General features: G+C 27.1%; 1 protein-coding gene across 1 annotated transcript in view; it reads right to left on the bottom strand.

Annotated features, from left to right (window-relative positions):
- Positions 1-119: 119 nt before the first annotated feature.
- Positions 120-19,671, bottom strand: part of LOC115033091 — a 54,006-nt gene continuing 34,454 nt past the window's right edge. Inside the window, exons 2-3 of the mRNA XM_029485081.1 lie at positions 281-887; positions 120-187 (exon numbers count right to left, since the gene is read on the bottom strand). Of these exons, the coding sequence (XP_029340941.1) occupies positions 120-187; positions 281-887 (675 nt within the window). The remainder of the gene's footprint in view (positions 188-280; positions 888-19,671) is intronic.

Here is a 19,671-nt window from a genome sequence, read left to right as displayed (position 1 = left end):
GATGTTTTCTAGCAAGGGTGCCTGTCAGGAACACTGTAAAATATCGAGTAGGAATGGAGGGCAAAACTTGATATCATTAAATTTGACTTTGAAAATCTAAGACAAAATACTTCAATATATTAATATCTGTAAAGAAAATCCGTTACACACTGTATGGCTTCCAATGAACAGTGTGAGGCATGATTGTCTAAAATCAAAAGTATTTTATTATTTTCACTGGGTTTTACATATTTTACAAAATGGTTCAAATAATGTAGAAAATTGTCAGTTGTCATCCAACCACTTTCATGAGCAATGGCATTACTACCAGTGGGTGCTCCAATCAAAAATTCTGGTCTTAATCTTTTTCGAGGAAAAATGAAAAATGGTGGTACATAAGTACCAATAGCACTTACTCCACAAACAATTGTTACATTTTTACCTCTTTCTGCTGTCACTACTTTAGCCACTCGCTTTGTACCGGTAGGAGAGATGACTTTGGGTTGCTTTGTTGGGACTGTAGAAAATCCGGACTCATCAAAATTGTATATCTGATGTGCCTGATAATTATTTTGTAAGTAAATTTCTTTCAATACACTAAAAAAGTGATCGACATTGGTTTTGTTAAAGCACATAAGTCGCCCAACTGAAGTGGCTTCTGGAGTTCTCAAACTTAAATTATTGGTGCTCATGAACTTGGATAACAAACCTTCTCCTGCCATTTTTGTATCATTATTAAATGAATTTTGAATGCCTTCCATTTCTGCAAAATCATACACAATTTTTTGAAACTGTCCTTTAGTTAAACCAAATGCCCGACGTTCAATATCAGTAACGTAAGTCTTCAACTGCTCTAATTGTTCATTATTAAATAATTGTTTGAATCTACCTCCATTAACAAGTAAATCCTATATTATAATAATAAAAAGTAATTAATATTGCACAAATTAAAAAAATTAATTTTGGACCGATCAGACAAACAATTGTATTACCAATGTTCAAAACCATGCAACATTTCAATAAAAATATTATTATTTTAAATGGTAGAAAGTATTACAATGAAATACAATTATTTCTGTTTATTTTCTATTTTAATTTTAATTTTTTTCATTATGAAATTGAATAACAACTGACAAATAATTTAAATAGTTGTGTAGGTAGGTACTTATTATAATTAATATTCATTATATTGATATTTACTTTTTGCTGTATTTTTTTTTTAATGTATCGGCGTAACGTTGGCTCTGGTATATTCATCTGTTTCGCAATACTTATACAGGCCATTTTCTTATTGATACAAAGATCTAATGCTTTTTCCATTCAAGGTAGGGGCAAGTTGACGAACTCGTCAACTTACCCCAGTCAACTTGCCCCAGCGGCTACATTGGTGATGATTGTTATTTACACATATAGTAAAATTAAATTGCAAATAACACCAGTGTAATATAATTGCTAACAACTACCACTATCCATACATGCAAAAATAAATAGCTGTACTTACTAAGTTTATTGGTGAAGCCTTACGGAAACGGTCTTCAAATTTTTATTTTACTGCAATAAACAAACGAATGATAACACGAGCTCATGTATTATCAATTAATCATTTTTTTCGATATAATTTATATGCATGCAATATGCATAGGTATGAATCTAAATGTCTTTGAAAATCGCCACTAGATGGCGTAAAACATTTTCAAAACCCAATTAGTCAACTTGCCCCACACGTCATCTTGCCGTCATCTTGTATATTATTTTCAGTTATTTTATAATCGACATTTGATTGAGCCTGTCGTCTGAATGATTACGCCTACCTACTACAAAGCGTCGGAACAAAAACTAAAATCTACTCCCTGAAGCAGGGAAGTCTTAAATAGAACAAGATAAATATTCTAATATAATTTATTTAACATTAAAAAATATATTATGTAAAATTGTTGACATTATTATTGTATCATTTTTTTCCGTTAAATTGTATTATTTTATTTTAAGTTCATGCACAAGTTTAAGTGTTAAAGTTAAACTTAAGTTAAGTAGTTCCAGAGATTTAGAACCACAAACAAGCAAACAAACAAACTATTTTTCTTCTTTATAATATTAGTATAGGCATTGATTATAATTTATAAATACTATAAGTATTTTATAATCAACAGTATAGCATCGTCTCAGAATGAAAAGGTTCTAACGTAATTTTTGTAATTGTTCAGGAGAACGTTTTTAAGTTAGTCCATAGGTACCTATCATTCAAGTATGAATTAGAACCTTTTCATTCTCTGTATCCCATTGAATAATCAACGGATCGATACGATTTCAGGATTGAATTATACAACAAAAAATATTAAATAATAATATGCAAAAAAAACATTTTTCAAAAAAATTGATTTAGAACCTTTTCATTCTGAGACGACGATAGGTTATAGTTATAGATATACTCTATAATAGGCGTATAGACCGGGAAATGGAACCTTGATAATTTTTACGGTTCCGTTCCTGTTTGGTTCCCAGTAAAAGTGAAATTTCGGTTTAAGTTCCAGTTTGGTTCTCGGAAAAACTAAAATTTCGGTTTCAGTTTCTATTCGGTTCCCAGAACTACTAAAATTTAGGTTTCGGTTTCTTTGGGACTATCCCTACAACCTACAATGCGTGGGTTTGGATCCAAAAGGTTCTATGTGTAAATTTTAAATTGTTCAGAAAAGCCAATATGTATTTAAATGTATTTAAATATTTTTCAGCTTATAACTATTTGATTTGGACGTATAAATTATCAAACATTTTTAAATTAAATCAGAATTTTAATTATCTCATTAATTAATTGAAAAAGAATTTGGTTATCAAATAATATTGATAAAACCAAACTTGGAACCAAAAAGTTCTAGAGGGAGGACCTTTTAGCCCAAAAATGAATAATCAAATATGAGATAGAACCTTTTTGCAAACAATATAAATAAAAGTATTGTACATTTGTACCACATAGAACTTCTTCTACATAGTAATACCAACCTAGCATACAAAATAATGTATAATACTGATCCCGAACTTACTTAATTTATTTTATTTAAGAACACCGTCAAATTAATGCGTCGTAATATTATCAAAATGATATTATTGTTATAAACATTATTTACAATATTATAATTATTTAATATATAAACTTAATATGATAACAAAACGAGAGCAAACGTCGAACAATGGAATATCCCAAAGAATATGTTATTATAGTAAATACTGATACGTCTTTTTATAATATTATTAAACTTTTACAACAGTGCCCGACCACTGCGACGCATTATGAATTCACAATAATATTATTATTGTAGAAATTATTGTACGTGTGGTAGTAAAAATCACACCTAGAACTTTTTGTTCCCAATAAAATAGTTTTCAACTTCAGTGCTCGAATTGGGATTTATTAAGTAGAGGAGCAACAATTTATAAACTGCGTTCCAAGTGCAAAATTAGAACCCTTTTGTTCTAACATTAAATAAATTAAGTACAGTTCTATCTATGTTTCGCAAGAGTGTTATTTTGAAGATAGATAGAACTTTTTTGCACTAAATAACTTCTTTGATTTTTAACATATTGAACTCTTTACTAGCTAGAAAAAAGCGTGGTAAAATGCAAATTCAGTGTATACGATAATACAAAATACAAGTTTTTACTTAAAAACAATATAAAAATGCAAGGTTTAATGTTTATTATAATATTAATTTACTTAGGACATTAGATTATCAATATTTAAATAATGATATATATTCAATTTAAATAGTTGCATGATAACTAGATCCCGGATGTGATGGCATACAAATCCTATTAAAATGCCCTTCAATATTATAATGTACGTTAATGATCTAAACACTTAAAACACGCTCATAAAACTATTAAAGTCAATACAATTAATTATTATTGATTTTAAAATTTAAAAACTTACGTAATTTTGATTTAAATGTACAGATATTAAAAAGGTGGGTAAGTGGATGTCGCTCTGCTGTACCGTAAGTTACAAGTGGGTCACTGTATAATGGATAGTATTAAATTTGAATTTAATGATATAATATCACGGTATAAGAAAAACGATTCTGACTGGAGATGGTATATCAGTCTAGGTATTAGACATATATATTTACTTATCTATGGTATTAAAAAAAAATTGACCTATAATAAGTACCTGTAATAAATTCCAAATTAATCATATCACAATATCCATTAGGTATTCATAACGCGTTATACATCAACAACAAACCGTGATAGTGTGATACTATCATAGATATATAATATTATACTTTAGAAGTTTCAAGTACCCACGAATAATAATTATACAATCATAACAAAATAATTAAAATAGTTATTCTAGGTTTTATAATATGCAATTTCGTCCAAATTTGAAATTAAAATGACTATAAAAATAAATTGTGCCCATGTATTTTTAATATTTTTCAACTGCTGTTGTAACAATATATCAGGAGCATTGTATTAATTTTTTACACTTTTTGTTCAACAGATAAAACTTTATTGATATTTATAGAAAAAAAATCTAAAAAAATTTAAAACTGACAATGTCCGTAAACAGCTCAAACAGAGTCAAATTATTTTCAAAATTTTATCGTATATAGAAAATGCTGTTTTAAAAATTCAGTTAAATTTTCAAGTATCTACAGTCATTCGTTTTTTAATTACAAGAAAATAAGAAAATAGTTATGTAAGAAATCGAGTGAATATCAAATGTTGTAAAAATATGAATTTCAAACGCTCATCAAAATTTAATTTGAGTTTCTTATTGGTATTTTTTTTAGATAAAGGTAGATTATCCTATAAGGAACTTGTATTATATTTTAAAATCTTAATTCTAAAAAGAAAAATTTTTACGAATTATTGACTCAAAATAATTTGCTAATTTTCGTGATTTTTACATATTTTGTCAATTTTTGAACTTTAAATGCTAATAAAAAAAAACTGTGACTAAGGATTTTTAATATTTTTCAAATGTCATTGTAACAATATAGTAGGAGCCTTGTATTAAATTTTCAAGTATTTTTACTCAACAAATAAAGTTTTATTGACATTCATAGAAAAAAAAACTAATTAAATTGGAAACTGAAATTGTCCGTAAACAGCTCAAAACCAATCAAAACATTTTGAAAATTTTATCATGTATAGAAAATCGAAATTTAAACAACCAGTGAAAATTGCATGTATCTACAGTCATTCGTTTTAAGGTTACATAAAAGACTAAAATCAATTTTCTCGAAAACAGATTTTGCGTAAAAATTCCCGTTTTTCCTTAATTTTTCTTTTGTTTTTCACGGCGCTTTTGAAAAATATTGGAAAAATTTTACTTTTGACCCCCCAAAGTACCAACTAGATTCACTTTCTTATCAGAAAAGGTACTCTTGAAGAAAATCCAAATACTTTTAAGTTTTACTGTCCTAAAAGGTGATGACAGACACAAAAAAAAAATAAAAATAAAAAAATAAAAAAAAACACACATCATTTTAAAATCAATACATTCATCGTTCCAACCTGGTACCGTCAACTCCGATTGAACAACGCAACGGACCACGGACCGAAAAAAAGTACGAGATTAATTCCTATTCATTCCTGTCGCTGTCGCAGTCGCACTCGCATATTATGTTGTCTCCGTCTTATACGCGCGTAAGGTATATAGCAAAAACGTTCTGGCACGAGAAAGAACCGAGAAGTCTACAGTCATAACTAAGAAACTAAATTTTCATCACATATTATAAAGAGGAGAACTTTGGCTGTGCAATATTGTTCTTATTTTGTTGGTATCATTTATACAAAAAAAGTTGTTATTGTTTCAAAATCCATTATTTTTTGTGTTTTTTAAACTTTAGTAACTTTTTTTTAAGTTCCGATAACGAAAAAATAAAAAATATAATATATTGCACGCCAAAATTCTCTTTTTTATGTGGTTTTTTATTTCGTTTCTTAGTAAAGTTATGGTTGTAGCCTTCTCGGTTCTTTCGCGCGCAAAATAGTTTTTTCTATATGTTATACATTTGTAAGACAAAGAGACACATGCGGGTGCAACTCGTTACATTTTAGGTATGTAGATAAAAAGATATTGTGAAAAAAAAAATGTGAGTGGGTAAGTGAATGTAGCTCTGCTGTATAGCAGGTTACAAGTGGGTCACTGTATAAATGATGATATTATAATATTATTGTAGGTATACGAAAAACGATTCTGAGCGGAGACGGTTTGTCAGTGTGGATATTTTATATTATATTTATATTATTATTACTTATTATTACAATACGATAGCCTGCTGGTAAGTTGAATTAATATAATAAAATTACAACAAAATAACTAAAATCGTTATTCTTGGTTATTTAATATGTAATTTCGTCCAAATTTTAAGTTAAAATAACTATAAACAACAACTGTTTAAGTATATTTTTTAGATCGTTTGGTTACATAACAACCTACTTACGGTCAACCTTGTTTTAAATTTTCCATCCTTGGCTAAAAAGTTGATAGACATTTATAGAAAAAAAATTGAAAAAAATGAAAACTTTCCATAAACAGTTCAAAATGAGTTAAACTAAAGAGCCTTTATATATTATCTAGGCTCTCTAAGTTGAACTATTTTGAAAATTTTATCAAGTATAGGAATCGATAAAATAAACATAAATGTGTACTTACATTAATTCAAGTACCTATCTAGTATTTACACTCCAAAGTTGTTCGTTCTTGAATTACAACAAAATAAGAAAATCGCTACCTTAGAAATCTACTGAATATCCAATGTTGTACAAATTTGAACTGCGCATACGCTCATAAGAATTTAATTTTACTTTTTGGTTGACATTTTTTTTGTTGATAAAAGTAGATAAACTTATATGGAATTTCGAATTATATTTTCAAATCTTAGATTTAAAAAGAACATTTTTTATGAATTTATAAGTTTTAACTTTTAACTCAAAATAACTGGGAACTAATTACTAAATATGTCCGTAAACAGTTCAAAACAAGTCAAAATATTATGTAAATTTTATTCTGTATAGAAAATGCTAATATAAACATCAAGTAAATATTTCATGTATCTACGGTCATTTGTTTTAGAGATACACAAAAAAACCAAAATCCATTTTGTCAAAAACCGATTTTGCGTATAAATTTATTAATATTAGATTTTTAAGGGGATTCGATATCGCGATTGTCTGTTTTACTTATAAGTTATACATGCGCGATATAGTATTTTAGACGTGTTTTTTGCAAACATTCCAATTGATCTATTGAAGTGATAAGAATTCTGAAAACAGATTTGAATTTGTCGTCAAGTCCACTTGAAATCGACTTTCACACATGTTTGATATTATTCCCCATATTCCTATAAATGTCACATCAAAAAAAAAGTATTTAAAAATTGACGTATTTTAATTTTTGGAGAAGTTAAAATCAAAAGATCATAAATATGGGAAAATCGATTTCAGGTAGACTTGATGGCAAATTCAAATCTGTTTTTAGAATTCTTTTTTCGATTCATTAGATCAATAAATTGGTATGTTTGGCAAAGACCCAGTCTAAAATCCTATATCGCGTGCGTGTTAGACAAAAACAGAAAATCACGGTATCGAATCTCCTTAATACGTTTTTCTATATTTAACAAGTAAAATAAATTATTTTTTATGAGCGTTTGAAGTTAGGCATTGGATATTTACCTACCCGTAATTGAACAAATTCTTATAAAACGATTTTCTTATTTTGTTGTAATTAAAAACTATTAATCATAGGTACTTGGAATTTTCACCAAATGTTTATTTTATTATTTTCAGTACAAAAAAATTTTTTTTTAATATCTTGACTCATTTTGAGTTATTTGATATTTTCAATTTTTAGATTCTGAGGGGAGCGATTTTACAAGATTTTATATTTTATTTTATTTTATCGATTTCTAATGTAGCGATTTTGTTATTTTGTTGTTATTCAAAAACGAATAACTGCAGATACCTACATGAAAATTTCACTGAATGTTTATATTTTCATTTTCTATAGGTAAACATAAAATGTTTACAATATTTTGACTTATTTTGAGCTGATTACGGACATAGTCAGTTTTCATTTTATTTGTTGGGTCAAAAAGCGTGAAAATTTAATACAAGTCTCCTGATATATTGTTACAATAGCAGTTTGAAAATATTAAAAACAATTTTTTTTTATAATCATTAAAAGTTCAAATTCTAACATTTATCAAATTTTAAATTTACTAATTATTTTATACATAGTTAAAAATGTATTAAAATGTTCAACTTTTATAGCTAAGGATTGAAAATTTAAAAAAACGCTCCTCGTAAATATATGTTATATATAGATTATTTTATTCACAATAATATCATCAAATATACTATATACCTACTTGGTAATATCAATTGTGCGGATTTGTGTTTTTAAAATCTACCTTCGAAAGTACCGTATGCAATTATTGTTTTCTTCGAGTTCTTAATATGTTTAATAGAGCGCTATCTATTGACGAGTATCTTAAAAAATATATGTGCAAGCGTACACCCATAGAGTATGTGATACTTCACGTTTGATAAGTTATTTCTATTATACTTTATAATAACAAATAATAATAATAATATAATAAAATTTAGGTAGGTACTACCTACTACTTACAAGTAAATATCAAATAATATTATACTACTTTATTTATAATATTAAAATAATATAATATTTTTATTTTTGTGGTAGCCATATTAAACAATTGGCAAATAATTAATAAATGTGTATGATTCATAATAATATGCTAATTATAGGTATATCTATAAGGATTAATAACTTTAAAATGAATGTTGTTCTAATTTCCATTTAGATGTATCAAAAAAGTAAAAACCATCTGCTAAATAACCCAAAGTAGAAAAAGGTGGTTCTCTAAAAAAAAAAAAGTTTGTACCCCATCAGTAGTCAGGACACTCATTAAAAATTGTAAAAAATCAATGAACATCTTTGAAAATATAGTCGTTCAGTCTTTTCCAAATGTCTACAATTAAAAATGAACATTATTATATGATTTAAACATTATTAAAGAATAAAAGTGACTGAACATAATTGGCAAATCACCCTGTATTTGCAGTAGTGGTGTTCAGATGTGCAGTGGAGAAACGAGTCTTGATAAACGGAATCTCCCGACCAATGATGACGCACACACCTAGTTATATATTGCCACACATTTCCGGAGGATTATGCCCCGGATGACTTGTCAAAGTAGGATGCACATAGGTCAAAGACAAAGTCACCTGTATTATTCACTGGCTCTTTGTAGATATGTACAGTTTTATATGTACTTTACCGTTATTATATTGTACTACCGTTATTTAAAAATTAGAATTTATCGTTTTTGTATTTTAAAAATATAATTTTTGAAAATCTGATTAAAACCTTGTAGAAATACAGTATACCTCTCCCAAATAAAATTTTAAAAAAATACTTTTTTTAACTTAAATAGATGGATAATAAATTATAAATTACTATGATGATATATGATACATATTAAATGTTTAAAAAAGAACTTGATAAAAATGTCTATGCTTTTATAGTGAATAGGTACACATTATGAATATTTTTCTGATGTTTTCGTTAAATGGACAAAACTAATTTTATCCAAATGTGTGATAAATTATATAATATTTTTAAATTAATATATTGTACAGTTATTTTAATTAAACCTATTACAAAAAACTATTTGTATGGGTAAAACTAGCACATATAGTGTATTAAATTATTTTTATTAGCATTGTGATAAATAAGCATGAAATAAAAATTGTAAAAAATATACTGAATATGGTATGGTAACTATAGTTACTATAGTGGAATAAAAATATAATTTTGGCAATTTTACTAAGTGGATACATCATATACAGTAGAATCCGCTTAAAGGGGACGCCACTTAAAGGGGATACCTGCTTAATGGAGACATTAATGACAGTTCCGAATGAATGTATTATATGTAAAATTCTTCGGTTAATCGGGACAGTCGGGATAATGGGGACAAATGGGTCACCGTCCGATGTGTCCCAATTAAGCGGATTCGACTGTATAGGTAATATATTATAACAATTTTTATTTGATGTTTAATTTCATGTCTGATGCGGTAAAGTGTAACATAATTTTATTTTAAAACTTCCAAAAGTAGTGACTAGTGACTTGTATTTTATTTTATACTTTTGGATTTTATAAACAAAAATTGTAAAGGTGAAAAAAAATTTGAATGAAGGAATAAAACGGTTATTAAATGACAACTATTTTTATCATAATATTATATAAAAATATTAGAAAAGTGTGATTGTTAGTTCAATAGTTGGCTTTATCCGGATTTGTCTTTTAATACCTACCAGGCAGTTATGTGACTGTCAATTAATGAACTAATTTCAACAAAACCCGGAGTTTTAATACAAACAGACGATCCTTTTTATTCATAAATACTTTATTAAAATGTTCAGTATTATCATACAATATGTATGATGCATCATTTCTGGACTCTGATTGATTTAAATAATATTGAGACTTAGGTATTTAAGTTAGTAAAATTAAATTAAATATAATATCATCAATAATTCAGTTTATAATGTGAGTAAAAATAATATATAGGTGTTCACTTATGGTATCATAATTTATTTATGATTTATTTTAGAAAAAGGCAAATGCCATCATCATCCTAAATTCTATAATATAGTATAGTTATTACCTATAGATAATATAAAATTATGATATATCAGTGGTTATTTTAAAATAAATTGCTGTTAGATACTTTCAAAATATTACACCCCAGATATAGATTATAAGTTTGTCACCAAACTTTCACTCGGAACGTAAAGCGTTTACCATTGTATATCTGTTTACCTTTTACGTTGTTTGTGTACTATTTTAAATTCTTTGAAGAACTCAAATTGCTTTTATTGGTTTTACAAAAATGTCTCATAAAACGATAAAACACATGTACCTCAGTACCTATATATGGCTATGTATGAATATAATAGGCACCGAAGCCGTCTGTAGATAGATTGAACAAACCCCCCAAGAGTATATCAAATAGGATATGATTTCAATTGAAAATTTAATTCGTTTATACATAGATTATTGTTGTCTACGGAGCTCGGGAGTGTTATGTTTTTGTAACAGAAACTATTGAAGAGATCCTCTTTGTTATATAAAATAAAAAATATATAAAAAATATATTCTGCTTCGAATCGTTGCAAAATATGATGATAACATTATATAATATTGATTTGGAATGGCTGTCAACTTAATGCCGCTACAAACCCATACAATTTTCATTACAACGACACATACAGTCGATACAATGTAGGTACCAACTTTGAACTTCTATCCTGTTCGATTTATAAAATGTAATAATGTTTAAAAGTAAGTGCAATTTACGGTCAAAACATATTTTTCCTATTGAAAATTGTTATTTAATGAACATTTATAACGTTTCAAGTATTAATCTCGTAAGAAATGTGTGAAGATAAAAAGAGCTCCAAAGGAAACCTAAATATGAATTCGAATTTCAAACATAAAATTACTGGATGGAGTTATATTTTTCTTAGGCTAGGTATACATAAATAAATTGGTTTTGAATATGTAGATAATAATCCAGCGATACGATAATGTCGCGAGCTAAGTAAAAAAGAAAGAGTAGCACACGAACGTGTATAATATATACACAGAAACCTAAACATTTCCACTTAATATTTTTTAATATTTTGGTATTGTTTATTAAAGGATACAGGTCTAATAAACGGAACAAATCGTTGGAACGATGTATCAATTGATCGAGAAAATCACAGACTACGTGCTTTTATAATTTTCAATGGAATTGGTTAAATAATATTTCAGTTATTAGCAAAAAATAGAGGATATTTTAGTGGTTATTTTATACTATTTTTGCCACCGGCTGCCGTATTAAACGCGCCATGGTAACAAAATATTAATAAACAATTACTCCATACGTATTAATACAGTATATTAAATATGACAATTTATAAAAAAAACTAATGATATACCAACAAAAACACTCCGTCAATTCCGTGAAAAAAACTTAAAGATTAAAGCTATAAAATGTGTGATATAAGGTGGAATCTAAGTAAATGGTCTAATGTGTAAAATTTATTATATATTAGTAATTAATCCAAATCTAATAAAAATTGGTTATTTATATTTATTTATCATATGAATTATTTTAACTAAAATTAATCGAAATTTAGTTTAATTGGCCAGAAACAAATTTATGTATTTGAATGGCGTCTGCATTATTTACTTAGTACTTGACAATACATTTTTAGACTGAATCTTCCAGCCAGGTAAACTAAATTTGGATTATTTTAGTTGAAATAATTCATATAATAAATAAATATAAATGGGTAACCAATTTTTATCAAATTTGGATTAATTACTTATACATACGTTTTACACATTAGACCAATGTTTCCCAAACTTGATGCAATGGCGACCCATAAATTTATTCTTTATTGAGTACGCGAACCATGCAAACAAAAAATTTACACGGAGTTGACGGAGTTTTTTTGTTGGGATAATATATACAGTTGAAAAAAATGTATTATAGTACGTAATATTTTGTTATCTGTATAATACATTGATCTTTTTTTACTTACTCATTAAGAATGACGTGCACTTGTGGACATCGCAGAATTTCCTAAAAATTACGCGTTTCCGACAGTGGCGTAGACATGGTTTCTGAAAGGGGGTGGGGTGGATAAAAAAAAAACAACATAGTTAAATGGGAGGTGAATATTGGAAAATCTCCCACCCTCTTAAAACTTTTTACTAAGGTAATAAAAAGCTAATGGGGGAATCTGACCCCCAAGTCCCCCATAGTTACGCCACAGGTTTCCGATATAATTCACAAATTCACAACGCATATAATATAACCTATCCTGTTTTATACATGATTGTTCTTTATTTCAGCTTTGTGTCGATTTATCCTGTCAAAACTATTTATAAATTTTTCTCCCAGTTTACATTTCAATTCCAATTATTCCGTATTAATTATTGTAATATTATATAAATTCTGTATTTTAGATTCTGAGCGGATCGATGAATGTATTGAATTTACAATGATGCTGATGCGTGTGTTTTTTCTTATCTCTGTCTTATATTACCGTATGTGACAGTACAAATAAAAGCATTTTCTTCAACAGCATCTTTGCTGAAAATTAATCTAAATATAATACTATTGTTTATGATAAACGATTGTGATTATCTGTTAACACATTATCCTGTATCATAACCACGAGAAATGATGTCGGTGACAATAGTTGCTCACAATAAATCCAGTCAAAAATCGTAGAAAGAACAAAACCGCGGAAGTCGGTCTGCTGTAAAGTAGGTTTTGAGTGTAGCTCGTCACTGATTAGGTAACTATATACTGGATATTATGTTGAATTTAAATTTAATTATAAATCATCAAAGGTGGGCAAGTTAATGAAAATAATTAACTCAAGTTAAGTTAAGAAGACACAAGATCGATAAGTTAAAAGTTAACAGTTAACAAATTATAAATTTACCTCGATAAGTTAAAAGTTAATATAGACAAAAATATTAACTTAACTCAGTTAAAAAGTTAATTTTTTTTTTTTTAATTAGTATGTAAATCACATAAAGAGTGAATGTGTCTTTCTAATTTCTAATTTATAAATTATAAAAAACAATTTTATTGAACTTTGATCATAATGTACAGTGTATAGGGCTTTTACCTTTACTTTAGTACTTCACTATTATTTACTAATTTAAATTATACTCATCTCAAATTAATAATTTAACAAATATATTTTTTATTGTTTTTTGACCGTCATAATACGTGAAGATGAGTACATGATCTTCATATATATAATATTATAAGTTATATAACATTAAAACATAACAATTGTCAATTTGTAATTTAAAATTATTAATTTTATTAAAAACATTTTTAATTGCAACTCACATAATATAAAATTTACAACTTAATAATATTAATATACACAAAATTATATTATCAAGAAAAAGAACAGAAATAAACGAAAAATTTCAAAATGATTTTAACTTGATGGATTTTTTTAAATCAACTGAGAAAAGCTAAGTTATTTCAACTGTAAATTAAACTAGTTAAGTTCATAAGTTGATAAGAAAATAAACTAACTAGTTATGCCCACCTTTGTAAATCATTATAATGCACAAATTTTTTTAAGGCATATTTTAGTACTCAAGCATATCTGCAGCATCTGAAGATTTAAAAATAAGTGTTAGTTGTACGTATTATAATTATTCTGTACTCCAGTAATAATAATACAATGGTACTAGGTATTCATAGATTTACTCTCATACTAGATAGTATAGGTACCCACTTACAATAAAAATAATAAATAATATACTTCATTTTTAAATTTCCAACTACAAATCTACAATACAATAAACATATAAAACAATTTTAATTACGTTATATTATATTTAAACACAAAAAAAAGTTCCACCTAAGTTCCACCTGAGGGGATGGGAATTGCCTACCCTGGCTTCCTACATACGCGAATGTCTAGTTGTGTATTATATTATTTTCGTTGTACCTTGTATGGTTGTTTGGATATTAAATTTCAAACGGAGGGAGAGGAAATATTATATTTTATTTTGTATTTCATATTTTCATATAATTTAACTGCAGTGACAATTATTTACTAGACGGTATAATAATATAATAGGGCGCTAATACAATAGGTTTAACGCACAACAGTAATAATAGTCATATTATTACCTTATATTAAAGTACTATTCTATGTTGTCATATTATTGTTATTATATATAATTATTAAATATATTATATATTTATATATATATATTACACTGATATTAAAATTATCGTTGGTAGAATATATAATATAATAAATAATAATGTATGATTTCGGTATGTTTTTGATGATATTTAAATTATTTTTAAAGAAACCATACATATAAATATAATGTCTTATGCGTTTATGATAATTTTTATTGTGTTACACTTTAATAAGTTTGGTTTTATACATATTGTGCGCTTGTTACTGTATTATTATGCGACTGTAGAAATGTTAATAAAATTATTTTGAAAATGTGCTGTATACCTACAACTTATTCACTCATCACATACCTTACATACATTACAGCATATATATTATGTATATTATGTATATATTATGTATAATATGTATGTATACGTATATTATGTATAATATATTTAAATAGTTTACAACATTCCGCGCGTTACAAAAAAAACTATCACATGACGTATATTACGTTTTTAGTTTTTTTATATTATTTTTTTACATACAAAAATCCGTAATGGCACGTCACATGCACATTTTATATTCGTAGTGTAGGTAAATAATATACATATTTGTGTTTTCTACACAGTTTACACACATTATAATACATACATAATATATAGTGTCGCACAGTGCTCACAAAAGCAGAGGACGTACCTACCACATGTACCCACGTATAAATATATAATAAGTTATAAGGTTATACAAATATCAAAAAATCCAAGCAAGGAAAAACATCGTAACTCTTAACTACTACCTACTTTTTAAACTACTCTTAAACTTATACATAGGTAGTTTATTCATGTTATCGATAGGGGCAGAATTTTAGGGTTTATATTATTTAAATACAGTACAACTTTTATAGTACCTATGTTATAATAACGAACTTCATATAACAACATTTTATGTTTAAGGCAATATTTTTGATAGCCATATTAGAATCAAATATATGTAATTCTAATTTATATTTATCGAATTATACTATAATATATTATAATAAGAATATGTTCTATTTCCCACAGTATTTCGTAGTATGGAATTTCACTGATGATGTAGGTACCTACTACCTACCCATATAATATATTTTATTAGGTGTCTTTTAAGATTTCAGATAATATATTCTGATAATGCTGATAGAGATTTGTGTAATTTTATTAAGATTTCATTTGTTGATTTTAGAAAAATGCGATAGTTCAATAGTTATTTAAATTATCCAGATTTTTCTTTTAATACCTAACATACAGTACCTATCATACGGTTATGCGAATGTTGTATGAACTAATTTCAACTAAATCTGTGGTTTTAATACAACGCAGACGAGCATAACAACTTTATTAAAATGGTTAGTATGTAAGATTGATTCAAATAAATGGGAAATTTTTTTTTAAACTTTAAATTGTATAGTACGATTTTTTCTGTTTGTCTGATGAGGTGCTTATCATTCCATGTGGACATTTCTGAACAAATACAACACGATTCCTTATATTTGATACATCGTGTAACTTGACATGTCGACACGTGTTGCAACTTACGAATACTTATTTATATTTTATCTTATGCACTACAGTCTACAGCAGGGGCGTATTTAGGTAGGGGCTATGGGTCCCATTGCCCAGAGCGGCAAATTTTTAAAGATTTAGAGGGGCGGCAAATTTTTATTTTTATTTAACAAATTATTCGTTTGTCGTCACACATGTAGGTATTTTGAAAGATTTACTATTTTATTTATAATATTTTTTCACTCTTAACTGGTACAATAATGTTGTTTAAATGTCTAATTATACCTTCCTTGTTGAATGTAACATTACAATTTTAAATTAGTATACATTTATTATATATATTATATGCAGTATATTAGTAAATACATTTACTGTTGAGGGGGGCGGCAAATATGTGTTGCCCCTATCCTGAAATTCCTAAATACGCCACTGGTCTACAGGCGAACATGATTATCTACTTTGAAATCCAAATTGATGAATATTGAATGCAAGACGATTTCACAAAGCAGGAAGTTCGACTTTACCCTCTCGCAGTCTAACGAATAAAATATAAATTATATTCTACTTTGTAGGTGTATACAATGGTATATATTATATGTATACATTATACATGTGTATTGTGTGTTGTTATAACTGTTGTTTTGATTCAAGCAGTTTTTTTCAGTGCACAATAAAAATATTCACAGAAAAACAAAAATACTATGTTTAATAGTTTGCTATAATAAAACAAACGTAATACGTAAATCAAATATGGAAAAATAAATAATAATATTATATTGTAAGAACTGATAGGTCTCAACGGGGATGTGTACCGTCCATTTATGCAAACAATCGGGCTCGCATTGGTAGGGTTAGAAAGATGGTAGAGGGATGAAATTACTCTGGGTCCAATGCAAACATATTTCAGAAATTATTCTTGACCTGGTACCTTGAACTTATGTCGTCGAGTGACTACCATTTGTTTTGATATTTAACCGTGTGCTTGAATCTTTTAAAGAATATCGATTGGTCTGTAAATAATAGAAAATAGTATCTGACTTCAATATTCTCAATTTCTTAGAGAAAAGACCCCTTTATGGTATGATATGCGTAGATGAATAAACCATACACATTACACATATAAAAATAGGGAATCAAATATTAAACAACAAATTGTATACAATATTTATTCCAATGTTGCGTTTCTAGACAAGTCGTGTCTCTGGTTATAGTAGAAAATGTATTTGTTTTATATGGCTAAATTCAAAGACAACTATAAGAAAAATCTTAGATTTATTTTAGCTATAACTAGAAATTTGTAATTATAAATGGTACTTACACAGTTTCTTAGGTTTTTTCATGAGAAAAATCCTAAATTAATCTTATATTTTGGTATTCACATTTTAAGAAAAATATCAGATGTCTCTTAGTCAAATATAAGTAAAACTTATTTTTTATACTTACTCTGAGAAAATATTTGTATTTAAAGATTATTTGGCACAATAGAAAATTTAGAAGATAATTTAAAATAGTTTTAAGATACTTTTAATGTTAAGTAAATATATTTAGGATATATTTAAAAAAAAATTATCACTATTACTTACCATTTAAATATCTAAAACCATAAAAATATTATTATCTGTGTTAGACAAGTGTTTTTAATTTCAACAACAATTCTATAAATTATAACGAGGAAGCTATAATGCACACCTTGCATCGATAAAACGACGCCCCTACATAGGTATCAATATTATTTATCGATTGTCCACAAATGTTTCTCCATAGTCTATTCACTATACTGTTTCTATATTGTGCTGCGAAGTTTTTATTAACTTATGATTTAAGTTTTTTATTATATCTTTTTGTTTCTTAAACACTGAAACCATTATTAATACATATTTATGATTCATACATTGTCTTTGAAGTGGAAAATATCGAGACATCTCGAGTAGCATAATGCTACATAATTTTTTTATCACATGATCACTTTGGCTTGCGATCTTCAAGCGTACCACCCTCTGAACTATATTATTATTGTTTTGTTGAATTTCATTAATAATAATTAAATTTTCTACAATTTTTTCGTCAAATAACGTAAACACACGGTGTTTATATTTTAGTAGGTATGTCAATATTTTAAACATAATTTTAATCGATTAAACTGTAGAAATTCAACAATGACTTTTTTGTATTGGATAGTATTGATTATTGGTTTTGTTTTTGGCTGAGTTGTAAATTACGTATAGAAACAAGGAAGTCAAAATAACTGAGATGTAGAATGTGTATTTTATATTTTTCTTAGTTGTTTAATAAGACATAATTTTAGTGCCAAAGCGTTATTGGCATTTCAATATAACCACAATGTAAATCTACCTATAACATTAATGTTTTATTGTGGTATCATATAATATCAACTGCTAATATAACAAAATGATATTTTTTAAACACTTAATTTAACTATAATTTATTTTATTTTATATTTGGTAGATATACCTACCTACTACGATTGATTACAGTTCAAAACCGATTTCCAATTCCAAGCTTTTTTTCTCGAATTAGTTATATAGCTTAGGTAATTTAGGTACCATTTAATTGAAAATTAATCATCTCGGTCACTAGCGTCTCGGTCACTACTAATAGCGACATAGGGATATCTATTATTATATTTTATTCTTATAGTTTCCTTCATATTGGATTCATAACTCATAATTATTATTCTTTAAGAAGATAGGTATTGCCGCCGTCTTACAAGTGCGTAACATAGAAAATTTACGCTCCTCATTAGATCACGTTTAGCTCCGTTAGTTTAAGAATTAAAATGAATCAGCCTACCATGAAACTTGATGGTAAGAAAATTACCTGCATTCTTATTGTGGTTTTTTACGACTAGTCAGTTTTTAAGTGTACTAAGAGCATTTTTAATATATCCTATAACAGTGGTATTCAATCTCTTTGGACTCGTGACCCACTTTTTAGTTTTTTAGGCCCACATTTTTCGTGACCCATGTAAGCTTTGTAGAAAAACAAAAACAAAGCTAAAATTTCTTAATGCCTATATTGTATAGTGATACCTATTATAAATGAATAAACTGAATATACTGTGATTTGATATTCATTATATTATAGAATATAGATTATGTAAACTGCATTTTTATTTATTTCATCTATTAAACTTATTTTTTATTTTAAAAATAAAACGTATCGCGACCCAATTTTAAAGCTTACACGACCCAAAAATGGATCACGACCTACCGGTTGAAGACCACTGCCCTATATTATATATACATAATTTGCTAAAAAATTTAACCATCATAAAAAACCAACATACGAACACAGATAATTTTCTTACCATCAAGTTTCATAGTAGGTCGATTTGCTCTAATTTTTAAACTAACGGAGCTAAACGTGATCT

Source organism: Acyrthosiphon pisum, chromosome X (assembly GCF_005508785.2).
Source record: "Acyrthosiphon pisum isolate AL4f chromosome X, pea_aphid_22Mar2018_4r6ur, whole genome shotgun sequence".
In the NCBI taxonomy this organism is placed as follows: Eukaryota; Metazoa; Arthropoda; class Insecta; order Hemiptera; family Aphididae; genus Acyrthosiphon; species Acyrthosiphon pisum.
Note: the sequence above shows the minus strand (reverse complement) of the source record. Positions and strands in the feature narration are given on the sequence as shown.